The following is a 21,811-nucleotide window of genomic DNA, read 5'->3' as shown; positions in this document are numbered from 1 at the left end:
GGTTACATTATTAGAATTGAACATACCAATTGCAGTAGTTCCAAGAGGCCAGTCAGATGGGGACCCGTTGCACTAGGTGCTCTACAAACATACCATAAACGACAGTCTCTGCCCCAAAAAGCTTGCAGTAAAAGGCAGCAGTTCAGGAAACGAGCCCGATTCAGAAATGGTGCTTAAGCACATGCTTAACTTTAAGCACAGGCTTAAGTCTCACTGAAATCAATTAAGTATGTACTTGAAACTAAACAAGTGTGTAACTCCTTTCCTGAAGCAGGGTCTAGGAGCCCAACCAGCTGTTGAGCTTCAGTGATTTAATTTCCAGAAACGCTGCCATGGTGCTGTTGGTAATGTTCCCCCTATATTGTTGTGCGTCCATATTCTCCCATATGTGTACTACTCTACCCTTTGGCATACACAGCAATTTGCTGTATTTAAACACACACACACAGAGGCACACAGAATCTAAGTTTTAAATGGTTTCATAAGAATATTTATATTTTTAAAAAGTGGACACGGGGTCAGGTGTGCAAAGCGAACACAAGCTGGCTTCCATTTGAGTGCAATGCTACATTGCACATTCACTTTTGGGAAACTAGTACCTGTGTGTGCAATACAGAGCCTTTACACACACAGGCTGGACAATTGTTTGGGTATGTGTCAATTGCACCACTTCTGGCCAGGCAGCTGTTTCTGTGCATGCATATACCATCTTTGGGGAAATTTGGCACATGGTGGGAGCCACCATTAATTCAGATCCAAACACAGCAGAGTGGACCCATTGATTTCAAAGGGATTACTCACGTGACTAACTATTCAACAAAGTTAGTGAGAGGTTTAAAAATCTAACCCTAAATGTTTGGATTTTTTTTTGAATGATTTTTTTCCTGCTATCAACAATTTCTTTTAAAGAAAAAGTTAAATCAATTCTTCTTTGCTATGGAATTTAATGAGAAAGCTAAAGACTATTTTCATTTCCCTGGCATAAGGACACACTGTGGGTCTGATCTACAATGGGACCACTCACATGAATAAACTCACATGTTTAAGCCTTTACAGGATCAGGGTTTTGATCGTAAACTTTCAAAACTCTTTCTTCTTGTCATTGGTTCTCTGTCCCATTTTGCCTATGAGTGATGTCAGGAAGGAAAAGTTATAGTAATGGGCTGGTTCTGTGTCTGAAATAGAAAATGAAATAGACCAGACTTTGCATTATGAGCTACACTTGTGCCTCAAACAAATTGTGTGCATGTATCATAGGTAAGGTTGCTATCTGGATGGTTTTTAATCTGCCTGGCTGGTATTTGTGGTGCCTTTTTGATTAAAAGATTTAATCTGCCATTTGTGTGTTCATGTCATAGTGCTCTACAGTTCACACCCCTGTAGTCTGCACTGTGGTGCTGTGTCAGGATAAGGTAAGACACATGATTAAAATAGCCTAAAACTACACATACATGCGCACGTGTGTGTGTAAACTGTGTTCCTCTAAAACCTTTTAGAAATAATTAGCCATAGTCAGCACTAGGACCCTTTTTATTGTGGGGAGAAGGGGGAGTTGGCCAATGGCTGGTTTTTCTTTGCCTTGGAGGTGGTAACCCTAATCATAGGTCTCAAATGGACTCACATGAAATCGAATGTATATAGTGAACACAAAGAGTAGCCCTTAAAACGTCTGGAACATCCAGATCCCTTACATTTTTTCTTTAGAAAAATTATGAGATTCTAAGCACAAAGCCTTAATTAAAAACGAACTAGGATTAAAATGATCAAAGTACAGCTCATTCGCAAAATCCTCATCTCTGAATAATAGATGCTGTGATGACATGTGCTGAGGACTCTCCCATGTGGCATAAATGGGCAATTACACAATAATTGCTCAGCAACAACAGCCAGATTATTCTATTCCTTGAGATTTCTATTGAAAGTCAGTGGAAATGTGCTTTATTTACTCTCTTATTTTTCCTGTTAAATAGTGAGTGTCTCATATCAAAAGAAAATGTCACTTATGAAAAGTAGAAAACCCTCATGAAAAATCTTTGTGGTATCTATATTCTACACCTATTAGCAAACAAAAGGCAGTCGATTTAGCAATATAAAACATAAAAAGTTTTTCTTACCTTATCAATATTTTGGCCACATGAATGGGCAAGACCTCTACAAATTAAATTCCAGATTAAATGTGGGTGGGTTTCTAAATAATTAATAGTCTTTAATAATAGGCCTAAGAAATGAGAACCCTTAAAGAGATAAATGTATATAGACACAAGGACTTTCACACAAGAGAAATCTGTAAATATGTTACTTATTCACCTCCTTAGAAATTCTTTCCAGCAGGGAAAATATCGTCTCTATGGGCCACAATTACTTCTGGCATAAGGAGTCAGAGGAGGGGAGACCAGGGGTTCGTATGGAGGCACTAGTAAAGGAGACAGTGTTATCTACTGGATAGAGCACTGGAATAGGACTCAGGAAACATGGGTTCTAGTTTGGGCTCTATCACGGGCCTGCTGGACACAAATCACTGCTCCACTATATGCCTCAATGTCTCCATCTGTAAAATGGGAATAATGACATTAACCTCCTGTGTAAAGGGCTTTGGGATCTACTGATTAAAAAGCCACTCTATAAATTCTTGGTATTATTATTATAAGGCCTCTGCAAATATGCCTCAGTATTCTGCAGATGTCTCATGATGATCTTAGGGTACCCACGGCAGGTGAGGAGGGCTACCACCTCTGTTGGGTGAAAACCTTGCTCCTGGAAGATGTGGAGGAAATGAAGTGAATTGAAACAAAGAGTTTTATGATCCTGCTGTGCACTTTTCCCATGAAAGCCACGATGTGGCTTTAAAGTTGTATTTATTAACAGCTTGTTAGCAGGAAACAATAATGAACAATAATGATTAAGGCTGCAAGTTTGTCACCAATTCCGTGACTTTCTGGGACCTCTGTGACTTCTGCAGTGGCCGTTGCGGTTGGGGGCCACTTGAGCAGTGCAAGTGGCCCCTGGGCCAGCCGCACTGGCTGCTGCTGGGGCACTCTCAGGTCCCTGCCCCCCCACAGCAGTAGCAGGAGTTTGGGTGTGGGAGGGGGCTCAGGGCTTAGGATTGGGGCACTGGAGGAGGTGAGGGCTGTGAGTGGTGCTTACCTCAGGGGGACTCCCCAGCAGAAGCAAATTCCCTCAGCTCCTAGGTGGAGGCATGGCCAGACAGCTCTGTGTGCTGCCTCCACCTGCAAGCACTGCCCCCGCAGCTCCCATTAGCCGCGATTCCCGGCCAATAGGAACTGCAGAGCTGGTGCTCAGGGTTGAGGCAGCGCACAGAGCTGCCTGCCCACATCTCCACCTAGTAGCTGAGGGAGGGAGATGTTGCTGCTTCTGGGGAGGCGCGGAGCCAGGTAGGGAGCCTGCCAGCCCCGCCAACTGTCCCCGGCCACATGCCACTGCCCTTCCCCCCCTAGCATCAGCGAGGTTTTTCCCAGCCCCCAGCAGCACACATGGTGCCCTCCAGGCAGCCTTCCCCCAGCACCCCTTGCACTCCCGGGCTCAGCACACATGGCGCCCTCCAGGCAGCCTTCCCCCAGCACCCCTTGCACTCCCGGGCTGTCCCCCTACCCCAAGATTTAGTCAGGGGTGTATAATACAAGTCATGGACAGGTCACAGGCCATGAATTTTTGTTTACTGCCCATGACTTTTACTAAAAATACCCGTGACTAAAACATAGCCTTAATAGCGATACAATGATCATTGATGGAGAACTAGAAAGCAAAAGAGGAAATTGTACCTGCTTCTTATTTTCTACTGCAGACAGAGCTATGGCTCTCCACTGCTGCTTCCTTCCCTTACAATCATCATTTGCTCTTGATGACAAACACAACATTCTTTTATAGGCTCAGCTACTGAATTCTGATTAGCCCCCTGAGAAGTGTCTTGTAAGCATAATTATATTGGACACCCAAATTTCAAACCTACCATATCTATGCCAAGTCACTGATTTCTTGAAACTGTTATCTTTTCAGCGTGCATTTTCGTATTTGAATATGCACACCCTCGTTAGACCATTGCAATATTAAATTTTTACAACAAAGTTCAATCAGACGGGAAGAGTGCAGCTGTCATATAATTCTCATGACTATGGTCAAAGCAGAGTTTATATTTATACCATACTGCAATTTCGTATTTATTCTGCATACAGCGATGAGATAGTAAATGAAATGTTGCATTTCCAGTGTTTAAAGAGAGACAATAGCCATCCTTGCTTAGGAATAATCATTAATTCAGTACAAAACTCTAATGCAACATCATGAGGAATTCAAATTGTAAGACAGTGGTGCCCAACCTTATTACACAGGAGGGCCACATAAACCTAAGCACAAGCTCATGTGGCCCAAACAGATTCTACATATTTTAATAAGATTTAAAGTCACCTGTATTAATTTATATTTTAAGCTCAGCTTGTTTTGTATTTAGATAGGTTGGTTCTATATATAGTATTGTCTATTTACATACTTGGGTAAACTAAAATGAAGTAAACACGATGACAAAATGCTAACGGATCGGCCATTAGTATATTGTGTTGAAGCAGGCACTGGGCCTTAAGAAATGTTCTGGTGGGCTGTGTACGGCCTGTGGGCCATAAATTATGCACCCCTGCTGTAAGAAATCCGTTACTAGTTAGGCCTTCACAGCTGTCACTATGCTGCTTGACAAAGCTAATTGGAACTTCAAGTCAACATAGATAGTCTGGATAGAACCCAGAACCTCCTGTTCCAAAACTCAGATGCTCCTCCCAGTGCCCCAGCTCTAAGAGAACGTGGTGCATGCCCGAATAGTCCCTATAATTTTCAAATATGTGATCATTTAAATTATGGCAGATGCTATTATAGGTTCTGAAACAGACACAGTAGGCCAAATTCTGACCTTGCTTGCAACTGTGCAATCTTGTTATCTTCATGGGTGTGGCGGAGGGTGGAATTTGTCCCATGGCGTGCTTTTATTTCAATGCAGAAGTAACTGGGCATTCAGCTGGTGCATTCTGTATGATAATTGGAAGTTGCTTAGCTGACATAACAGGGGTTAAATTTATCCAAATGTGTCCTTATTACATATACTGTAAGTATGCCTGTGAGTGCATTTATTTGAATTGCTGCACACTTGGGATATGTAAGCTGGTAAGGAAATGCATAATAAGCTATTTTTAGTAAAGATAAGCACTGATTTTACAAGGATTGTGGGGGGACATCCAAAACCATCAGAATATCAGGGATTCAGGTAGCCAGACACTTTTTCTTAACTAAGCATGATTTCCTCATTAAGGACTAACTTACATGCCAAGACTGAACTTAAATGAAGCAGATTTTTGAGCTGGGCTCACAAAAATAACACTTTGAAAAATAATTTAAGTGTAAAACACTCACAACCTTGGATAACTCTCAAATGACCAGATATAATTGTACTTAACTTTTTAAATGGATATAATGGCTTGTACGTCTGTGGCACTCTCAATGCACTTCAGAAGCATTCGTTAATTAAGCTTTACAACTGGGTTGACTGAAAATCTTGCATTTAATTTTTTTATGGCAAATTTGGGGTTTTGACTAAGCTGAACTTTTTGCAGAAAGCATCCGCTTTCAATAGAAAATTTTGATTTTTCATCAAAACCCCAAACTCTTGAAAACCAAAATATTTAGAGTTGGATATGCTCATGCACTGCATTGTGGGAGTTGTAGATTGGTTGGCCATGTTTCCATTTTCCTACATTTCCCATGAGCCACCATGACTAGGGACTCCCATGATGCATCGCCTCTTCCTCCAAGGGGGAAACCATGGTATATCATAGGAAATGTATTTCAGCCAGGGAGTGCAGCCTAGAAAGGAGAATGGGAGCATGAGGTACGTGAACTACAACTCCCATGAGACACCACAGCAGCATTACCAAATTGAAGTATTACTGTTTTCCAGCAACATTTTTTTGCGTTTTGGCCAAAATATTTTCTTATTGGACTTTTTGCCAAAAAAAAAAAAAAAAATAAGGAATGTCAACAGGAAAAAAAAGCCCTATTATCTGACCAGCTTTACTGACATCATCTGCATGACTCAAGTAATAACTAGCAATATAACCATTTCTCAAGGTGATTAGCAGAGGCCCAGAGTGGATAAGGCCAAAATGTTCAAAAGTGGCCTCTGATTTTGGCCTCAATTTTTGGGTGCCCATTTTCCGTGACCTTTCTGACTTGCCCTCCATGTCACCCAACGAAGTGCTTTACCAAGACGAGATATCTCAATTGAAGTACACCAAATCAGAGGCCGCTTTTGAAAATTTTGACATAAGCAACTTACCCAAGGCTACCATACCTGTCAGTGGCAGGGTTGGGAATGTAATACAAGAACCCTGACTAGAGGCTGCCAAAAGTTTGACTAGGTCCCTGACCCAACCTGAAATCTAGGAGATTTGGGTTCTAGTGCTACTTGTAAACCTCCATCCACCTCCATGATTGTTTAAGAATCATATTTCCCACCACGGGCAAGTCCAACTGCTGCCTTCATGTCCCAGGCTCCCAACAGTGTCTGAGTGCTTTTACTGCCAGAATGGGAGCAAGTGATAGTTCCCACTGTCTTGTCACTTTGAGACAAGGGGCACCAAGTAAGAGCCCATTCCTTGGCAGACCTCAGGGAGAATCAGGCTACTCCCACCAAAGGGCAGTGTACTCTAGGTAACATACCCATTACTGTTGCCTGGAGCAATCTCAGGGGCACAGATGTCCCACAACCCATAATCTGGTTGCTAGGAAACTCCTGGCACAAAATAACTGGGAAAAAAATGAAAATAGAGAAAAACTTAAGTAATGGGGCAGACAGGGAGGGAGGGAAGGAGGGGAGCTTTTCTCCTTGAACAGCAGATGTTTAATGAGAAGCAAAACCAACAACATCTTCCTGATCTTCAGCAGCGAGAAACAGCACAAATCTGGAATGGCTTCGGACAGCGTGTGAGGCTTATTGTGAATTCAAAGTTTAACTCCACGTTCTCTGGAGCTCGGAATGTGAATTTCTGAATAAGGGTGGTGAAGAAGATGAACAGCTCTGTTCTAGCCAGCTGCTCTCCAGGGCAAACCCGCTTTCCTGGAAGGGGAAGAAAGAGCAGCTGATGGATTACTGCTATAATTACAGGGTTAAGCGATAGCAAACACAGCGTTCTGTTCCATTAAAAATTCACTCAGACAGTAAGTTCCCTGAAAAACTTGCCAATTGCCTTAATCTAATCAGTACTACTACCTTGGTGTTTGCCATGTAAGATTTGGGGACTATTATTATTATAAAATGTACTGATAGTCTCAAAGGAGCTCTCGACATCTCTAATTATATCCACATTAACACTGTGCATCTTTGAAACCCTCTAGCGGCTGGACTATGAGTCTGCTGCTGCCTCTGAGCTAATACTGTACACACAAAGCCCCACTATGAGAAGCTGAATAGGACTTTATGATCATCCTTTATACTTAGTTAGAATTATGATGGCTCCTAGATATCCTCTTCCCTATATTTCCTCCTCTTGTATGTCCATTGAACATTCTTCTGCATGAGAGATCTCTTCGTTGACAGTGGGGAGGGACTGTTATCCAACAAGAATGTGGGAACTTTCCTCAGAGCTTTACCACTTAATGAAAATGTTGGAGATTGTTCTCAGAGGCAAACTCTGAAAACCAGTTAACAGCCGACTTGCACTATTAACAAATACAGTAAAAAAGCCTGCATTGGTAGATGGAGTGAGGAAGGAATTTTCCTTTGTGGTACAGTATTGCCCAGTTAGTATTGCCCATTACAAGGATTTTAAGTTTTCCTCTGAAGCATCAGGTAATGGCTAGTGTCAGAGACAGAACACTGGACAAGATGGACTATTGGTTTGTCCTGGGATGGCACTTCCTAGCTTCATCTACTTTTAAAATATGACATTGGCCTTTTCATGCAAAAACATTCCCTCACACATGGTCTCACCTGCAGAAAAAGGCAGAAAGGCTTCCCGCTTCCTAAACTGGCCATTTTCCAGGAAATGCTCAGGATTAAATGTATCAGGAGTTTCCCACACATTCTTGTCGACCATTATTGATGTCAAATTGGGGATCAAAGTGGTACCCTGCAAAAGGGGAGGAGGAGGAGGAGAATGAGAACTAAAAACAAGTCGGTGGGTGTGTGCTTGAAGGTTACATATTGAGCCATTTTGTTTTTAACACTATTTTATTACTTCTCTTAGACCTGATCTACACACACAGTGGAATTGGTTTAAATAAAGGTGTTTTCTTTAACAATTTAAGGTTTGTCTATACAAGGACATCCAAGAAAATTAATTCAAATTAACTAAAGGTGTGAATTTGAAGTGGACTAGTTAAATTGCTTAAACCCCCGTGTGAACTCACTAATTCAGAATTAAAGGAGATTTAATTCAGTTTAATAACAGTGTCCACACAGGGATTTAGTGCTGTTTAACTAAAATACTTCAAATTCACACCTTTAGTTAAATTCAGATTAATTTTTCTGGATAGCCTTGTATAGACACGGCCTTCATTAAACCAATGCAACACCCTGCACAGACACTTTTAGTTTATTTGCAGTCTGATTTTTATTGGTTTGACTTGTGTCAGTAAATTACAATTATGTTAGTACGGCTAAACCAACGGAAGCCAGTTTAAAACCAATAAAAGTGTGTCCACACAGGAGTTTGCATCAGTTTAACTTTTCAAACTGATTTTAGTTAAACTAGTGCAATTTCTGTGTGTACATAAGGTTTTAAACTAAAGCTTGCTTCAGCTGTTGCTTTTTTTTTTTTTTTTTTTTTTTTTAAGCAAGCTAAAATTGCTACCACATAACAAGAAACTTCCCATCCTCCACCAGAGAGGGGCAAACATTGCAGTCAAGTTATAGGATTGATTGTACAAACATTGAGGAGTCAGCTCTCTCCATGAAACAACTGATCAGGTTACTGGGAGGTATAAGAAACAACAGGCTGTTTGATATTTACTATTAGAATGAGAGCTTGGTGCTTGTTGCTAAAAACTAGCTGCTAAAAACTAGCTTTTAATTAGTGCTATTTATTTATCACAGCAGAGTTTCCTAAGACACTTAAGCCTAACATATCAAAATTCTATGTCCTCTTACTATTGGCTCCCATGGTCTCTGGGTCTCAGTTTCATATCATTCATGAAATTACCCTATATTGTATTTTTCTTAACACCAAAACTGAAGTCTTTGCAGCACACAGAAAAATCAAGGAATTAAATGAATATTTTTTTGTAAAATGAGAACGAAGCCCTTTTTACATAGTTCCTTTCTCCAGAAAAGTTATCTTTATAGAAAACTTCTGTAGACCTTAATAGAAAATTATAATTTTTCTATGGGATTTTAGATCATATATAATGTAATAAAGAATTATATCACTTCTATAGATGGATTTTTAAAAGTCATGAAAATGATACCAATCTCTATTATTTTAGTTTTTAGAGAAATTTCTAAAGTACTCTGTTAAATTGCTATTGGATTCTAATGGTTTCACCTGCTTTTAAATTATATGAGATTTTGCCGTAAAAGAATTAAAAGTTAGATCTAACGTCAAACCAACAGAAGAAGAAAGGAAGGTTTGGTTTCCTTTCAGGTTACTTTTGGCAAATGGAATCCTGCCAGTGTAGTGTCACTGGTTGCCATTCTGGGCACATTTATAGGTACTACGTTGCCCATCCTTTGTACTTCATTGAGGACTGCGTTGGTATACGGCATATTCTCTTTGTCATCCATCATTGGTTGCCGGGACTGGCCAATCACTGTCTCAATTTCTGTTTGCACTTTCTCTGAAAAGAAGCCAAAAGCCACATTAACAGTTATGATGAGGAGAAGCAGTTTTTCTATTTAGAGAGCCTTGAATTGTTCAGATTTTCAGCTGCATTTTTACTTTTAAAGTGCTTTGAGTGACAGGTGCCTCCTTCCTCCTTCCAAATCCTGGATGTAAATGCTGTGCTTAGTCACAAAAAGGTACAGCATGGGCAACAGCAGTGCAAGGCTCCCTCACGTTGCCTTGCCAACCTGCCTTGACCATGCCTGCAAGGAACTAGCTCTAGCCCTCAACTGGTGGAAGATAAGTCAGGACCTGGCTCAAAGCCCATTGAAGTCAATGGGAGTCTTTCCACTGACTTCAATGGATTTGGGGTCAGGCCTTCATTATTCATGACCACTCTGTCATGGGGATGCCTGCTGAGGCTGTTACAAAAAGTGCCAATTAATAATAAATCATCATACATTTATGGAACTTTCTATCTCAAGATTTCAGCATGCCTTTCAATATTAATTAATTAAGCATCACATTACCCCTGTAAAGTAGCTAAGAATCATTCCCATTTTACAGATGGGGAAACTGATGCACACAGAGGTGAAGTGGCTTGTCCAAGGTCACACATGAAGTCAGTGCAAAGCCAAGAAGAAGTCAGTTCCCAGGAGTGAGCATTGACCGCTAGACAGTCCTTTCCCTCTCATGCTTGTGGTGGTTGTTCTGCAGAGACCTATGCACTTGGAACTGCAAAGACCCCACTTGCTTGAGGATTTCCAGTGCCGAAGCTCAGATGTAGCCAGTACAATAAGCATTCATTTGTTGTTCTCAGTGCTGTTCCCAGTGAAGTGAGAAAGGCAATCTTTCAGCTACTGGGGCTCACTGAGGAATTTAAGGGCAGAATATAAGGCCTGGATTCAAAGCTCACAGAAATCAGTGGGAAGAATTCCATTGGCTTCAGTGGGCTTTGAATCAGGCCTATAAGGAATAAACTGAAAGGAAGGAAGGACAATTTCAATTTTAAACCATTACAAAATCTACCTTGAATTTTGGGATATACTGCCATGTACAGCAGAGCCCAGCGTATGGTTGTGGCAGCTGTTTCAGTCCCAGTTAAAAACAGATCCAGTGTGCAACACAGTAGATTTTCCTCATTGAAATAAGAGATGGAATCATCCTTAGACTTTAAAATAAAAGGAGGTAGAAATATATATATATATATATTAGTTATATGTGGTAGCATGGACGGGCAAATTATCCACCTCAAAAGAAAAACCTAAGGCCTCACCAAATTGACGTAATTGTTAAAATTAATAGAAGATTGTGTCTAAATCCGCTGCACTGCCTCGGAAATCTCAGTCTTGGCTTTTTCATATATCTAGGGTGAGAATTGCACCCCATTGCTCCTTTACTTTGGGTAAGAAGGTCAAAGCAGGGGGCCCCAAAAGCCCTGGTGACACCTGGAGGAGGATCCCCCCCAATAGAGGCAATGGGACAGATGGCTGGCAGGCTGCCTTTTGAGGACCACTTTCCTAATCCCAGGGCAGGAAATGTGTCAAGGGCAGAGCCACAGCGTGATGCACTGCAAAGATTCTGTTCAGTGCTGCGGCCCATAATGCCACCCAGGCTGCTGTAACTTAGGATCCCAGGGCTGTCTAAGTTACTCCAGGGGCCTTTCCAGCACCTGAGGAGGAGGGTGCAAAGATGACTTAAATGCACCTTAGCACCCCCCACCCACCATATTCCTTCTGCATTGCAATCTTGTAAATCATAGTCACGTTAGAAAACCATATTCAGTTGAACAGTCCTATTGATGTTTTTGATATTAACTCATGTCCATCAGAGTTTCAGGACTGGGTCTCTGATTTACGTTAATTAGTTTGTGATACATCCTTATTTCCCCTAGACCATTTTGAAAATCCCATGTGCAGTATGGCAGGGCAGTGACTTTTGGCAAATCAAGGACTTTTTAAAATTTTTTAATGTTAAATTTTTTTTCAACATTTTTTAATGTTAAATTTCATTAAAAAAATTGTACTTGAGAATTCTCAAGTACATTAGATTAAGTGACCTTCCAAGTGCTTTAAAACAGCTTGCTGTACATTGCAAGTACTTTTAAACGAAAAATAACTATCCATTCAAACAACTTTTCTTAGAAAATTTTGCCCTAAAAGAATTAGTGAGCAATTTAGAATGGCAAAATCCAAATGACAAACACAGCTCCAGATAGCTTATCTGAGAAGCTAGTGTCTAAATTCTAAGTGTTGTCTATTGCTTTTTCTTTCCGTTGCGCGGTAAATTGTTGTTTCTCTTTGTCCTCTTACCTTTTCTATTTCCTTCAGATAACAGTCAATGAAGTTTCGGGTTTCAGATGAATTCCAGTCCCCCTTGTGCTTTGCAATCACTCCTTTCACAAAATATTTAAGTTTCTCCCAATGTTTGAAAATTTTATTATGGGGCCCTGGGACCCACCTCATTAGCCAGGGGAAAGCATTATACAGCTGTTAAGATGTAAGGGAACAGGAAAAATTAATACCTCGTAGGATCAAGAAAAAAAATCGATTACAGTTTAACACATCTAGCACAGTTTATTAGCCTGATTCTCCAAACATTTACACCAGGGCAAAGCAGGAGTTATTCCACTGAAGTCAATGGAGTTACACTGGTGTGAAATGGGTGTGATTTAGACCCACTGTTTTCTGACAATAAAAGTTTATTTTTTTTGGAACTCATGCTGGCCAATAAAATCCCTTAATCTGAAACAAAAACTTAAAAAAACCAACCAGAGTCTTATGGTGTAGGCCCAGAATAAATCAATTGACTGTGGAGTTCTACAGATATAACTGAGATCAGAGTCTGACCCACAGTATGCAGAACTGCATAATCTATTCACAGTAAAACTCCAAATCAATCAGTATTGGCCAGATCTAGTTATAAATCTGGAAACTCAGGCCAGTCATTAACAAATAATAATAATAAATACCTAGTTCTAGTGCTTTTCATCAGTAGATCTCAAATCACAATCTTAAATGTATTTATCGTCACAACACCTCTGTGAGGTAGGTAAATGCTATGATCATCCCCAGTATGATTCAGGAATAAATCTAGTTGAAAACTGGGGGGGGGGGGGGGGGGATTTTAAGGATAATTTTGTCCATTTTCCATAGAAATTGTAGAAGTTTATGAAATTTCCCAAACACATCTATGGATAAACCTTTTAAATGAACCTGACGTGCTACAGGATTTGCATCACGATCACACAACATTTGTGTTTTCATATAGCTTGGATGTGAAACAACATACTTGGTGGTTTCTCTCTTTTTTAGCACCCACACCATTTTATGTGAAAAGTAGGGCTGTGAAGCGATTAAAGAAATTAATCACGATTAATCGCATTGTTAAACAATAATAGAATACCACTTATTTAAATATTTTTGGATGTTTTCTACATTTTCAAATATATTGACTTCAATTACAACACAGAACACACTGTACAGTGCTCACTTTATATTTATTTTTTATTACAAATATTTGTGCTATAAAAAAAGAAATAGTATTTTTCAATTCACCTCATACAAGTAATGTAATACAATCTCTTTATCATGAAAGTTGAACTTACAAATGTAGAATTATGTACAAAAAATAACTGCATTCAACAATAAAACAAAGTCCACTCAGTCTTACTTCTTGTTCAGCCAATCACTCGACAAACAAGTTTGTTTACATTTGCAGGAGATAATACTGTCTACTTCTTGTTTACATTGTCACCTGAAAGTGAGAACAGGCATTCACATGACATTGTTGTAGCCAGCGTCACAAGATATTTACGTGCCAGATGCACTAAAGATTCATATGTCCCTTCATGCTTCAACCACCATTCCAGAGGATGTGCTTCCATGCTGATGACTGGTTCTGCTCCATAAAGATCCAAAGCAGTGCAGACCAACGCATGTTCACTTTCATCATCTGAGTCAGATGCCACTAGCAGAAGGTTGATTTTCTTTTTTGGTGGTTCAGGTTCTGTAGTTTCCACATCAGAGTGTTGCTCTTTTAAGACTTCCGAAAGCATGCACCACACCTCATCCCTCTCAGATTTTGGAAGGCACTTCAGATTCTTAAATCTTGGGTCGAGTGCTATAGCGATCTTTACAAATCCCACATTGGTACCTTCTTTGCGTTTTGTCAAATCTGCAGTGAAAGTGTTCTTAAAATGAACAACACATGCTGGGTCATCATCTGAGAGTGCTATAATATGGAATACATGGCAGAATGCAGGTAAAACAAAGCAGGAGACATACTATTCTCCCACAAGGACTTCAGTCACAAATTTAATTTATGCATTATTTTTTAATGAGCGTCATCAGCATGGAAGCATGTCCTCTGGAATGGTGGCTGAAACATGAGAGGGCATACGAATGTTTCGCATATCTGGCACATACATACCTTGCAATGCTGGCTACAAAAGTGCCATGCGAATGCCTGTTCTCACTTTCAGTAGACATTGTAAATAAGAAGCTGGCAGCATTATCTCCCATAAATATTAACAAACTTGTTTGTCTTAGTCAATGTCTGAACAAGAAGTAGGACTGAGTGGACTTGTAGCTGCTAAATTTTTACGTTGTTTTGTTTTTGAGTGCAGTTAGGTAACAAAAAAACCTTACATTTGTAAGTTGCATTTTCATGATAAAGAGATTGCATTACGATATTGTACGAGGTGAATTGAAAAATACTATTTCTTTTGTTTATAATTTTTGCAAATACTTGTAATAAAAATAATATAAAGTGAGCACTGCACACTTTGTATTCTGCATTGTAACTGAAATCAATATATTTGAAAATGTAGAAAAACATCCAAAATGTTGAATAAATTTCAATTGGTATTCCATTGTTTAACAGTGCAATTAAAACTGTGATTAATCACGATTAATTTTCTTAATTGCAATTAATTTTTCTGAGTTAGTCGTGTGAGTTAACTGCGATTAATCGACAGCCCAAATAAAAACCAGAATTAAGGAAACGATACTCACGTGAAGGAATACAGGGTCATTTCCCATAGATCATTATACTTTTTTTTTTACAAGGAAAAGTCAGATTCCCCTCACTTGATTCTGCTCTCACTCTAACCACTTTACTTTTCAGGTGTCTGAAATCAAAAAACAAACCAGCTTTACCTGGCCCCAAAAATTTCCTATGAGGAGTAATGTCTCAGAGAGTAAATGCAGTAATTCCTGGAACTGACTGTCATGGTATTCAAAGCGCTCCCCAAAAGTGATGGAAGAGATAATATTTGAAACAGCACTATTAATTTTATAATGAGGGTCAAATGGTTGCCCTGGAGGAGAAAATATAGGTACAGTGTCAGTTTAAAAATATTCCAGACTAGTGTAATAATACCACTGTAGATTCTTAAAACTGAAATATTATTTTAAATCCAATTTACTTTTTACCACTTATACTGTTTTGGTTTTACGCTACATTCAGTATGGCAAATGAATAGGGACTCCCAGACTATGAGTCAGCAGACCTGGGTCCTATTTCTAGCTCTTCACTGGCTTGTTAGGACCTGGGGCAATCCACTGAACCTCTGAGGACTTCAGATTCCCATCTGTTAAATGGGGTTAATATTTGGTTACTCATCTACTTAAAGCATATTAACATCTACATATGGAAAAGCTCTACATAAGATCTAAGTATTCTTATTTTCTAACAGTTCTATAGTCAGTTTCTAGTCGATTTAACTTTCAACTTTTGTGCCCTAGCACAAAGCTGACACGTTTGGGTTTTAAATATTGCAGGGGAAACCCAACTAAAGTATCCAGGAAACCATTTATAATATTAATATAGTCTTAGGTTTTGTACATTTTAATAACATTTTCTTATTGGTCCTAAACAACCAGACTGCATCCCTTTAAAGATTAGCTCTCCTCTACACATTGCATACTAACTGTATTCCACAAACACCACAACAACGGATTTCTTGGCATACCTATATAAACTATAAAAGACAAATAGAAAGTTATGGGAGGATAAGTCTGGATGGCTGCTTAAAAATCCATTATTGGATAACAATACATATAAATCATATGCTTTTTTAAAATAAAGATTACATAGATAGAATATCAGGGTTGGAAGGGACCTCAGGAGGTCATCTAGTCCAACCCCCCTGCTCAAAGCAGGACCAATCCCCAATTTTTGCCCCAGATCCCTAAATGGCCCCCTCAACGATTGAACTCACAACCCTGGGTTTAGCAGGCCAATGCTCAAACCACTGGGCTATCCCTCCCCCCAACATCATGCATTGCATGTGCTGTTCTGTTACGTATCCAAATACTACTGAAATCTTCTATGTTTATTTTCCCAATACATATAAAACATATTTTCTAGCACAAAGAAGCCTTGATTCTTGATAGTGCCTAGGAGCCCCAATCATAATAAAAATAATAAAAAGAAAAAATAGATAAACCTCTTGTTTGGGCAGATTATTGCATAATTGTCCATAATGGACCTCTTTGCACTTCCTTCTGAAGCATCTTGTACTGGCCACTTTCGGAGATAGGCTACCAGAGTAGATGGAGCCCAGGTCTTGATCTCATATGGCAATTCCTGTTTTCCTATGGTTATTCCTTTCACTGGTGCCATCATGGTGCATATATTTACGTGTCACAACCATTCCAGGTGTTTCTGGCCTAGGCTCCCCAAAGGCCATGGGTAGTGTTGGCACGGATCAAGGGGGCTGATCAAGATCTCTGTGCGACTGTCCTGAGAAAAGCATAGCTAAAATCTTAGGACAAAATAATGTAAGTTCATTTCTTACCTTTCTCTTCCTCTATTGCTTCAGTAAGATATCTGCTCTCTTCCTGTATTCGTTCTTCAAAGCTTACACCAATGCTTTTCAGGGCCGATAAAACAAATTTTCTTTGTTGCCTCCAGATACGTCCATTTGATGATATCAGCCCTGCAATTTTTATATATATGTGTATGTTTTGCCGTATGCAGGAAACAGTTTAAAAATCATCATTAGAGTATTAAAAAAAACAAACTTATTTTTAAAGTACATTTTTGCATGGGAATTAAAACCCAAAAGCAATCGGCTTACACTCTGGAGCTAGCTTTACAGATTTGCTTTAATCTGCTTTTCCCCCTTTTCTCTTGAGCTTTGTGTGAATAAAAGGGGTAAGCACAAGTAGTTTACTATTAGTACTATTACAGTGTTGGGAGACCTGCATGTGGGGAGTGATTTTCTCTGTAAGGTTCAGCCGTGGTGCTGCGTGCAGCTGGAGGAAAGAAAAGTAACGGGGAAATTAAAAAAAGAGTCACACAGGCTGGTCTACACAGAAAACTTACATCAGTGGAGCTATGTCTCTCTGGGATGTGACAAATCCCCACCCTTAAGAGATAACCTCTAGATCATTTAGCCTGATCTCCCGTATATCACAATCCACCAAGACCACCCCACAACTGAAAGAAACCAAAGTGTCGCAGTCCACAGGAGACTAGACTGTTCCATGCTATAGGAGGGACAGAGGGAGACCAGCGCTCAAGGTCCCTGCAATGGCAAAGAAATGATTCAGTGAGATATACCCACATAAACCCTGGCAAGAGAACTAAACACACATGCTGCAGAAGGAGGCCAAACAGACCCCCATGGGGACTGCCAATCTGACCTGGGGGAAATTCCTTCCTGACCCCACATAGGCAATCAGTTAGACTCTCAGCATGTGAGCAAGAACCAGCCAGCCAAGCACCTGAGAGAAAGAATGCTTGCAGCTGCCTCAGAGCTCTGGCCACCCCTCCCACTGTCCCATCTCCTGTGAAACTCTTTAAAGGTGTCTGGCCTCTTGCATTTATTTAGCTCCTTTAATCTAAATAGTTCCCCAGGTATAAACAGATACTAGGATATTTGGGCCAAATGCTGAGGTGATTACTAAGGGCTTGATTGCACCAGCCTCACTCACACTGAGAAGAAGCTGTTTGTGTGAGCAATCCCATTGACCTCAGTGGGCTCTCCTGTAAGCACTGCCTAGCCTGAGTATAGGCAGCAGAAGCAGACACCCTGTTTTTACTGACAGACTCCCATTATCTTCAGGGGTAGCTATGTGTGTACCTCTCACAGGATGATCAAGAGCATTTACATTACCATGCTGTTTACTACTGAGCATTGAAAGAGAGAGACACAGACACGGATGGGAAAGCTTCAGGACAACTGCACTCAGAAATGCTCAAAATGTAACCACCATCCCTGTTTACTTCAAATATTTTACTCTTCTTTTCTTCTCTTATTCTATTTTTTCCTTCTATTTCTTCCCAGTAGTACGCAGCCCCAAGTAGAAGACAAACTTTCCAATGTCAGTGGGAGTTTACCTCAGTCAGGACTAAGTTTGATTTTGGCCTTATATACACAGAGTCACTTTGCCAAACATTGAAGTGCACCAAGCTCTAAGATGAAATACAAACACATGTTTTGCAATTCACATCAACCTAACAGAATGATTTACAGAATGAGTGGGAGTGTTCGATTAGATAGATAATTGCACCCACCTGAAATTACATGGGGGAAATGTGTAGGCATTTAGGTGTACAGTTTCTGGGCCTGTACAGTTAGCAGGGAGTTTTCCTAGTGCAGCAACAGGCACAGGCTTTAGTGATTGTACAGTATCCTTCTCCTACATGCCTGTTACTGTTACTGATAGGACAATACTCAGTCTACGAATTTAGCTCTTTTTACTGTGCTCATTGCTGAGGTATCGGTGTCTGACAGATTTTAAGATTGACTAGATAGATGAGAGAATATCTTTTAGTGGAGCAACTTCTGTTGGCGAGAGAGACACACTTTCGAGCTTACACAGAGCTCTTCTTCAGGGAGCTTGTCTTCTACAGAGCTCTATGTGGCTTGAAAGCTTGTCTCTCCGCAGTAGAAGTTGTTCCAATAAAAGATATTATCTCACCCTCCTTGTCTCTCTAATATCCTGGGACCAACACGGCTACAATACTGCAAACAATGGTTTTTAAGGTCAACATTTTCCAATCTTGTTGCCTGAGGTTAGGGCCCTGCAGCTATGTAGGCACCTAAACCAAAGTGGCCAAAGGTCCAAAGCACTGGACGCTGCAAGTGCTGCAGTGCCTTTGGAAGTCAGACCACTTCTGTTTAGGTGCCTACATGGATTTAGGACCCTAGCCTCAGGCAACCCAAGTTTGAAAATTTTAGCCTAAAAGATAGCTGTGTCTCTTCCCCATTGCTAGTTCACGTTTTCCAGGTCATTGAGATTTCGGGAATTGATTCAGGTTCAGAAATACCAAACCTGCAGTAAATATGTAGCTAGCCTAGGGCCAGATGTTTAAAGGTATTTTCAATACCCTAAAAAAATCTAGGTCCTATTCAGCAAAAGTGCTTTATATGTTATGGTGTCCAGCTGACCCAAAATTGAGAGGGGCTGTTTACACTCCATACTAGCTCTCATGTTAAATTCAGTGAAACCAGTCAGAACGATCCCATCCCCCAATCTTTCAGAGAGAGGGAGTAAAATAATATTTCCTCACTGAGATTTAGAAACACTGGAACAATTCCAGCTCTCCTGTGCATCCCAGGTAAAGTTGCTGGGATTGTAGCCAAGGGCAGAATTCAGCTTTTTTTTTTTTTTTTTTTTGGAATGGTCATGCTGCTGTTCAGGCGAAGTAGCAACCAATGACAACCACATCACGGGAACTCACCAAGGCCTTTAAAAATTTCACGGAGAAGTGGTATATGTGGTCGATCTGCAAATACTTCAGCTTGATGGATAAGAGCTTCCTTCACGAGTTGGCATCCGTTGACCACCACAAATGTCAGATTTCCAAACTGCACACTGAAAATGTTGCCATACCGGCCAATAAGCTGAAAGACACGTTCCTCTGATTTAGTTACCTTCTGTGTCAAACAAGCCACTGGAAGGATGGAGATGGTACAAAAATACTGGCAAGCTGTAGTGTAGGAGAGATGCCTCCTTAGCAATCTGATCATAGGCATTGCCTAAAGCTCTGCTCTGTATAACTTGGACATGACTCTTACACACTGGAACACTAATGCTAGAGGATGATCCAGATGATCCTCCTGGAATGTTTGGTAACATATGGGACCAACGTTAGGCCAAAGTTCTCATCAAAAAAAGATAAACTCCATTATAATGGTTCCTCATCATCTCCGTGCCCTCCCCCCCCGCCCCACGCTTTTACACACGTAGAACTAAATCTAGGCGGTTAGAACTAAAACTTTGCATATTGGCTTATAGAGCATCTGCCAAGGCCTGGATTTTCCATGGCATATTCCCTTACCAATGTGTGCATATAGCATCTGTATGGACAGGGTTTAAGACACCTGCCACCACCAGTCAGAGTCAGACTGTGCTTAATATTTAGGCCAGCCCTTATCTTCCTCAGCAGGTTAATACCTTCCACACTGAACATTCACTTTTGATCCCACATGTTCTCTTTTTCCAGGAAAGGAAGATACCATTACCATTTAGGATCAGGAGTGTTTTCTCCATCAGATTGTAACAGTTCTGAGTGGGAAGAAGAGGACAAATCAGAGGCCTAAAAGCATTGATAATGCCCTTAATGCTCTGCCCGAATGGGATGTCTTCATCATCTGTAGGATCCTTCTTCAACACAGCAAAAGAAGTACAAGGAATTATAGCTGGCCCTTGTCTTACAAGCATAATTGTTATTTTGATGCCTAAAACCTATCAGACATGTGTTTCCCAAGTTCTCCCAGGCTTCACTCAAGAGGAATGGGAGCCTGTGAGAACAGCACCCAGGCCTAGGCTGGATGCAACACAAGAGAAGACGTATTTTAAAGGAATAGCAAAAGAAAACAAGCCAGACCCCGGAGGGATGTTACTTTGCCCAGCCAGTTATAATGGAGGGTAAGCCCCCTCCTCCACTTTTTCAGGGGAAGATCCTCGGCTGGTGTCAATTGTCAAAGCGCCACTGACTTCACTGGCAGTTAGGACTCTTGGATACTATTCCTGGCTCTGCCACTGCTTCTCTGTGTGACCCTGAGCAAGTCCCATAGGCACTTAACCTCTTTGTGCCTTAGCTCTTCCATCTGTAAAATAGATGGAATGGGACGCATCCTGGGCACCAGAACAAAGGCAAAGTAAATGGACAAAGGCTCTTCATAAGTCTGCATAATTGTGAATCCACCAATCACCTATCATCCCTTCCCCAATCTGTCTCAGCCCTTCCGTGATACCACAGAGAGGCAGAGGTGGGATGGAGTCAGCTTCTACACAACCCCTCCGCTGGAGTTCTGCTGCATTTAGGTCCCATCTGCACCCAGCAAGGTCCTGTAACAGTTACCTACACCACAGGCTGTCAGGCTTACTGTCTGTAGAGCATTTCCAAGGGTCTGCTATAGAACACGCTCTGTACATGCAAAGCATTAATATGATAAACTTCAGTCAGGCTCTTACCTTCTGCAGAGCGAGGTGGATGGGCTGCTTAAAGTCCACAATAGTGCCAATGAAAGGAAACAGTAGTGGCCCAGGAGGAAAATTCTTGGGACGTCTCTTTTTCACATGATCAGCAATTAAAAGAAACACAACCAGAATGACTAAGAGAGTCTGAGCAGTCTTCCTTTCCCAAAGGGAAGTTAAAATGCACCACAAGCGCAGCTGCATCTTGACTGTCAAAGTACAAATTTTTTAATGCCAAAAGGGACCTGGGCTCTGACCCTTGTCTAGTCTTGCTGAGATGGGAGGTAGAGGTGGGTAAAGTAAACTGGCTAAGCTGCTAATAATGGCCTGGTTGGCAGGACTTGCCAAGGGAATGCTGCTTTCTCACAAACCTCTGTTGTCAGAACCCTCACAAGATAAGCAGTTTTAAACTCCCTCACAGCAAAGAAAACCCTGCTTATTCAGCTAAACAGAAGCAGTCTTGCAAGCTTATTTGCAGCTTTACCCCTCTGACAGGTCCTTCAGCTTTCTTGCTGGAAAACCATTCCCCCTCTCTGCCTTTAATTAACAGTGAGCTCC

At 40.8% G+C, this 21,811-nt stretch overlaps 1 protein-coding gene across 1 annotated transcript; it reads right to left on the bottom strand.

The window, feature by feature from the left end:
* Positions 1–5,998: 5,998 nt before the first annotated feature.
* On the bottom strand, positions 5,999–21,513 carry LOC125640754 (cytochrome P450 2J2-like). Its single transcript, XM_048859629.2, has 9 exons — positions 21,251–21,513; positions 19,512–19,674; positions 16,618–16,758; positions 14,975–15,135; positions 12,128–12,304; positions 10,845–10,986; positions 9,644–9,831; positions 7,988–8,126; positions 5,999–7,114 (listed from the first exon to the last, which is right to left on the bottom strand). The coding sequence occupies exons 1-9, from the start codon at positions 21,455–21,457 to the stop codon at positions 6,936–6,938; spliced, it is 1,497 nt and encodes a 498-aa protein (XP_048715586.1). The 5' UTR covers positions 21,458–21,513; the 3' UTR covers positions 5,999–6,935.
* Between the last annotated feature and the right edge of the window lie 298 nt (positions 21,514–21,811).

This window comes from Caretta caretta, chromosome 8 (assembly GCF_965140235.1).
Source record: "Caretta caretta isolate rCarCar2 chromosome 8, rCarCar1.hap1, whole genome shotgun sequence".
Lineage (NCBI taxonomy): Eukaryota > Metazoa > Chordata > Testudines > Cheloniidae > Caretta > Caretta caretta.
Note: the sequence above shows the minus strand (reverse complement) of the source record. Positions and strands in the feature narration are given on the sequence as shown.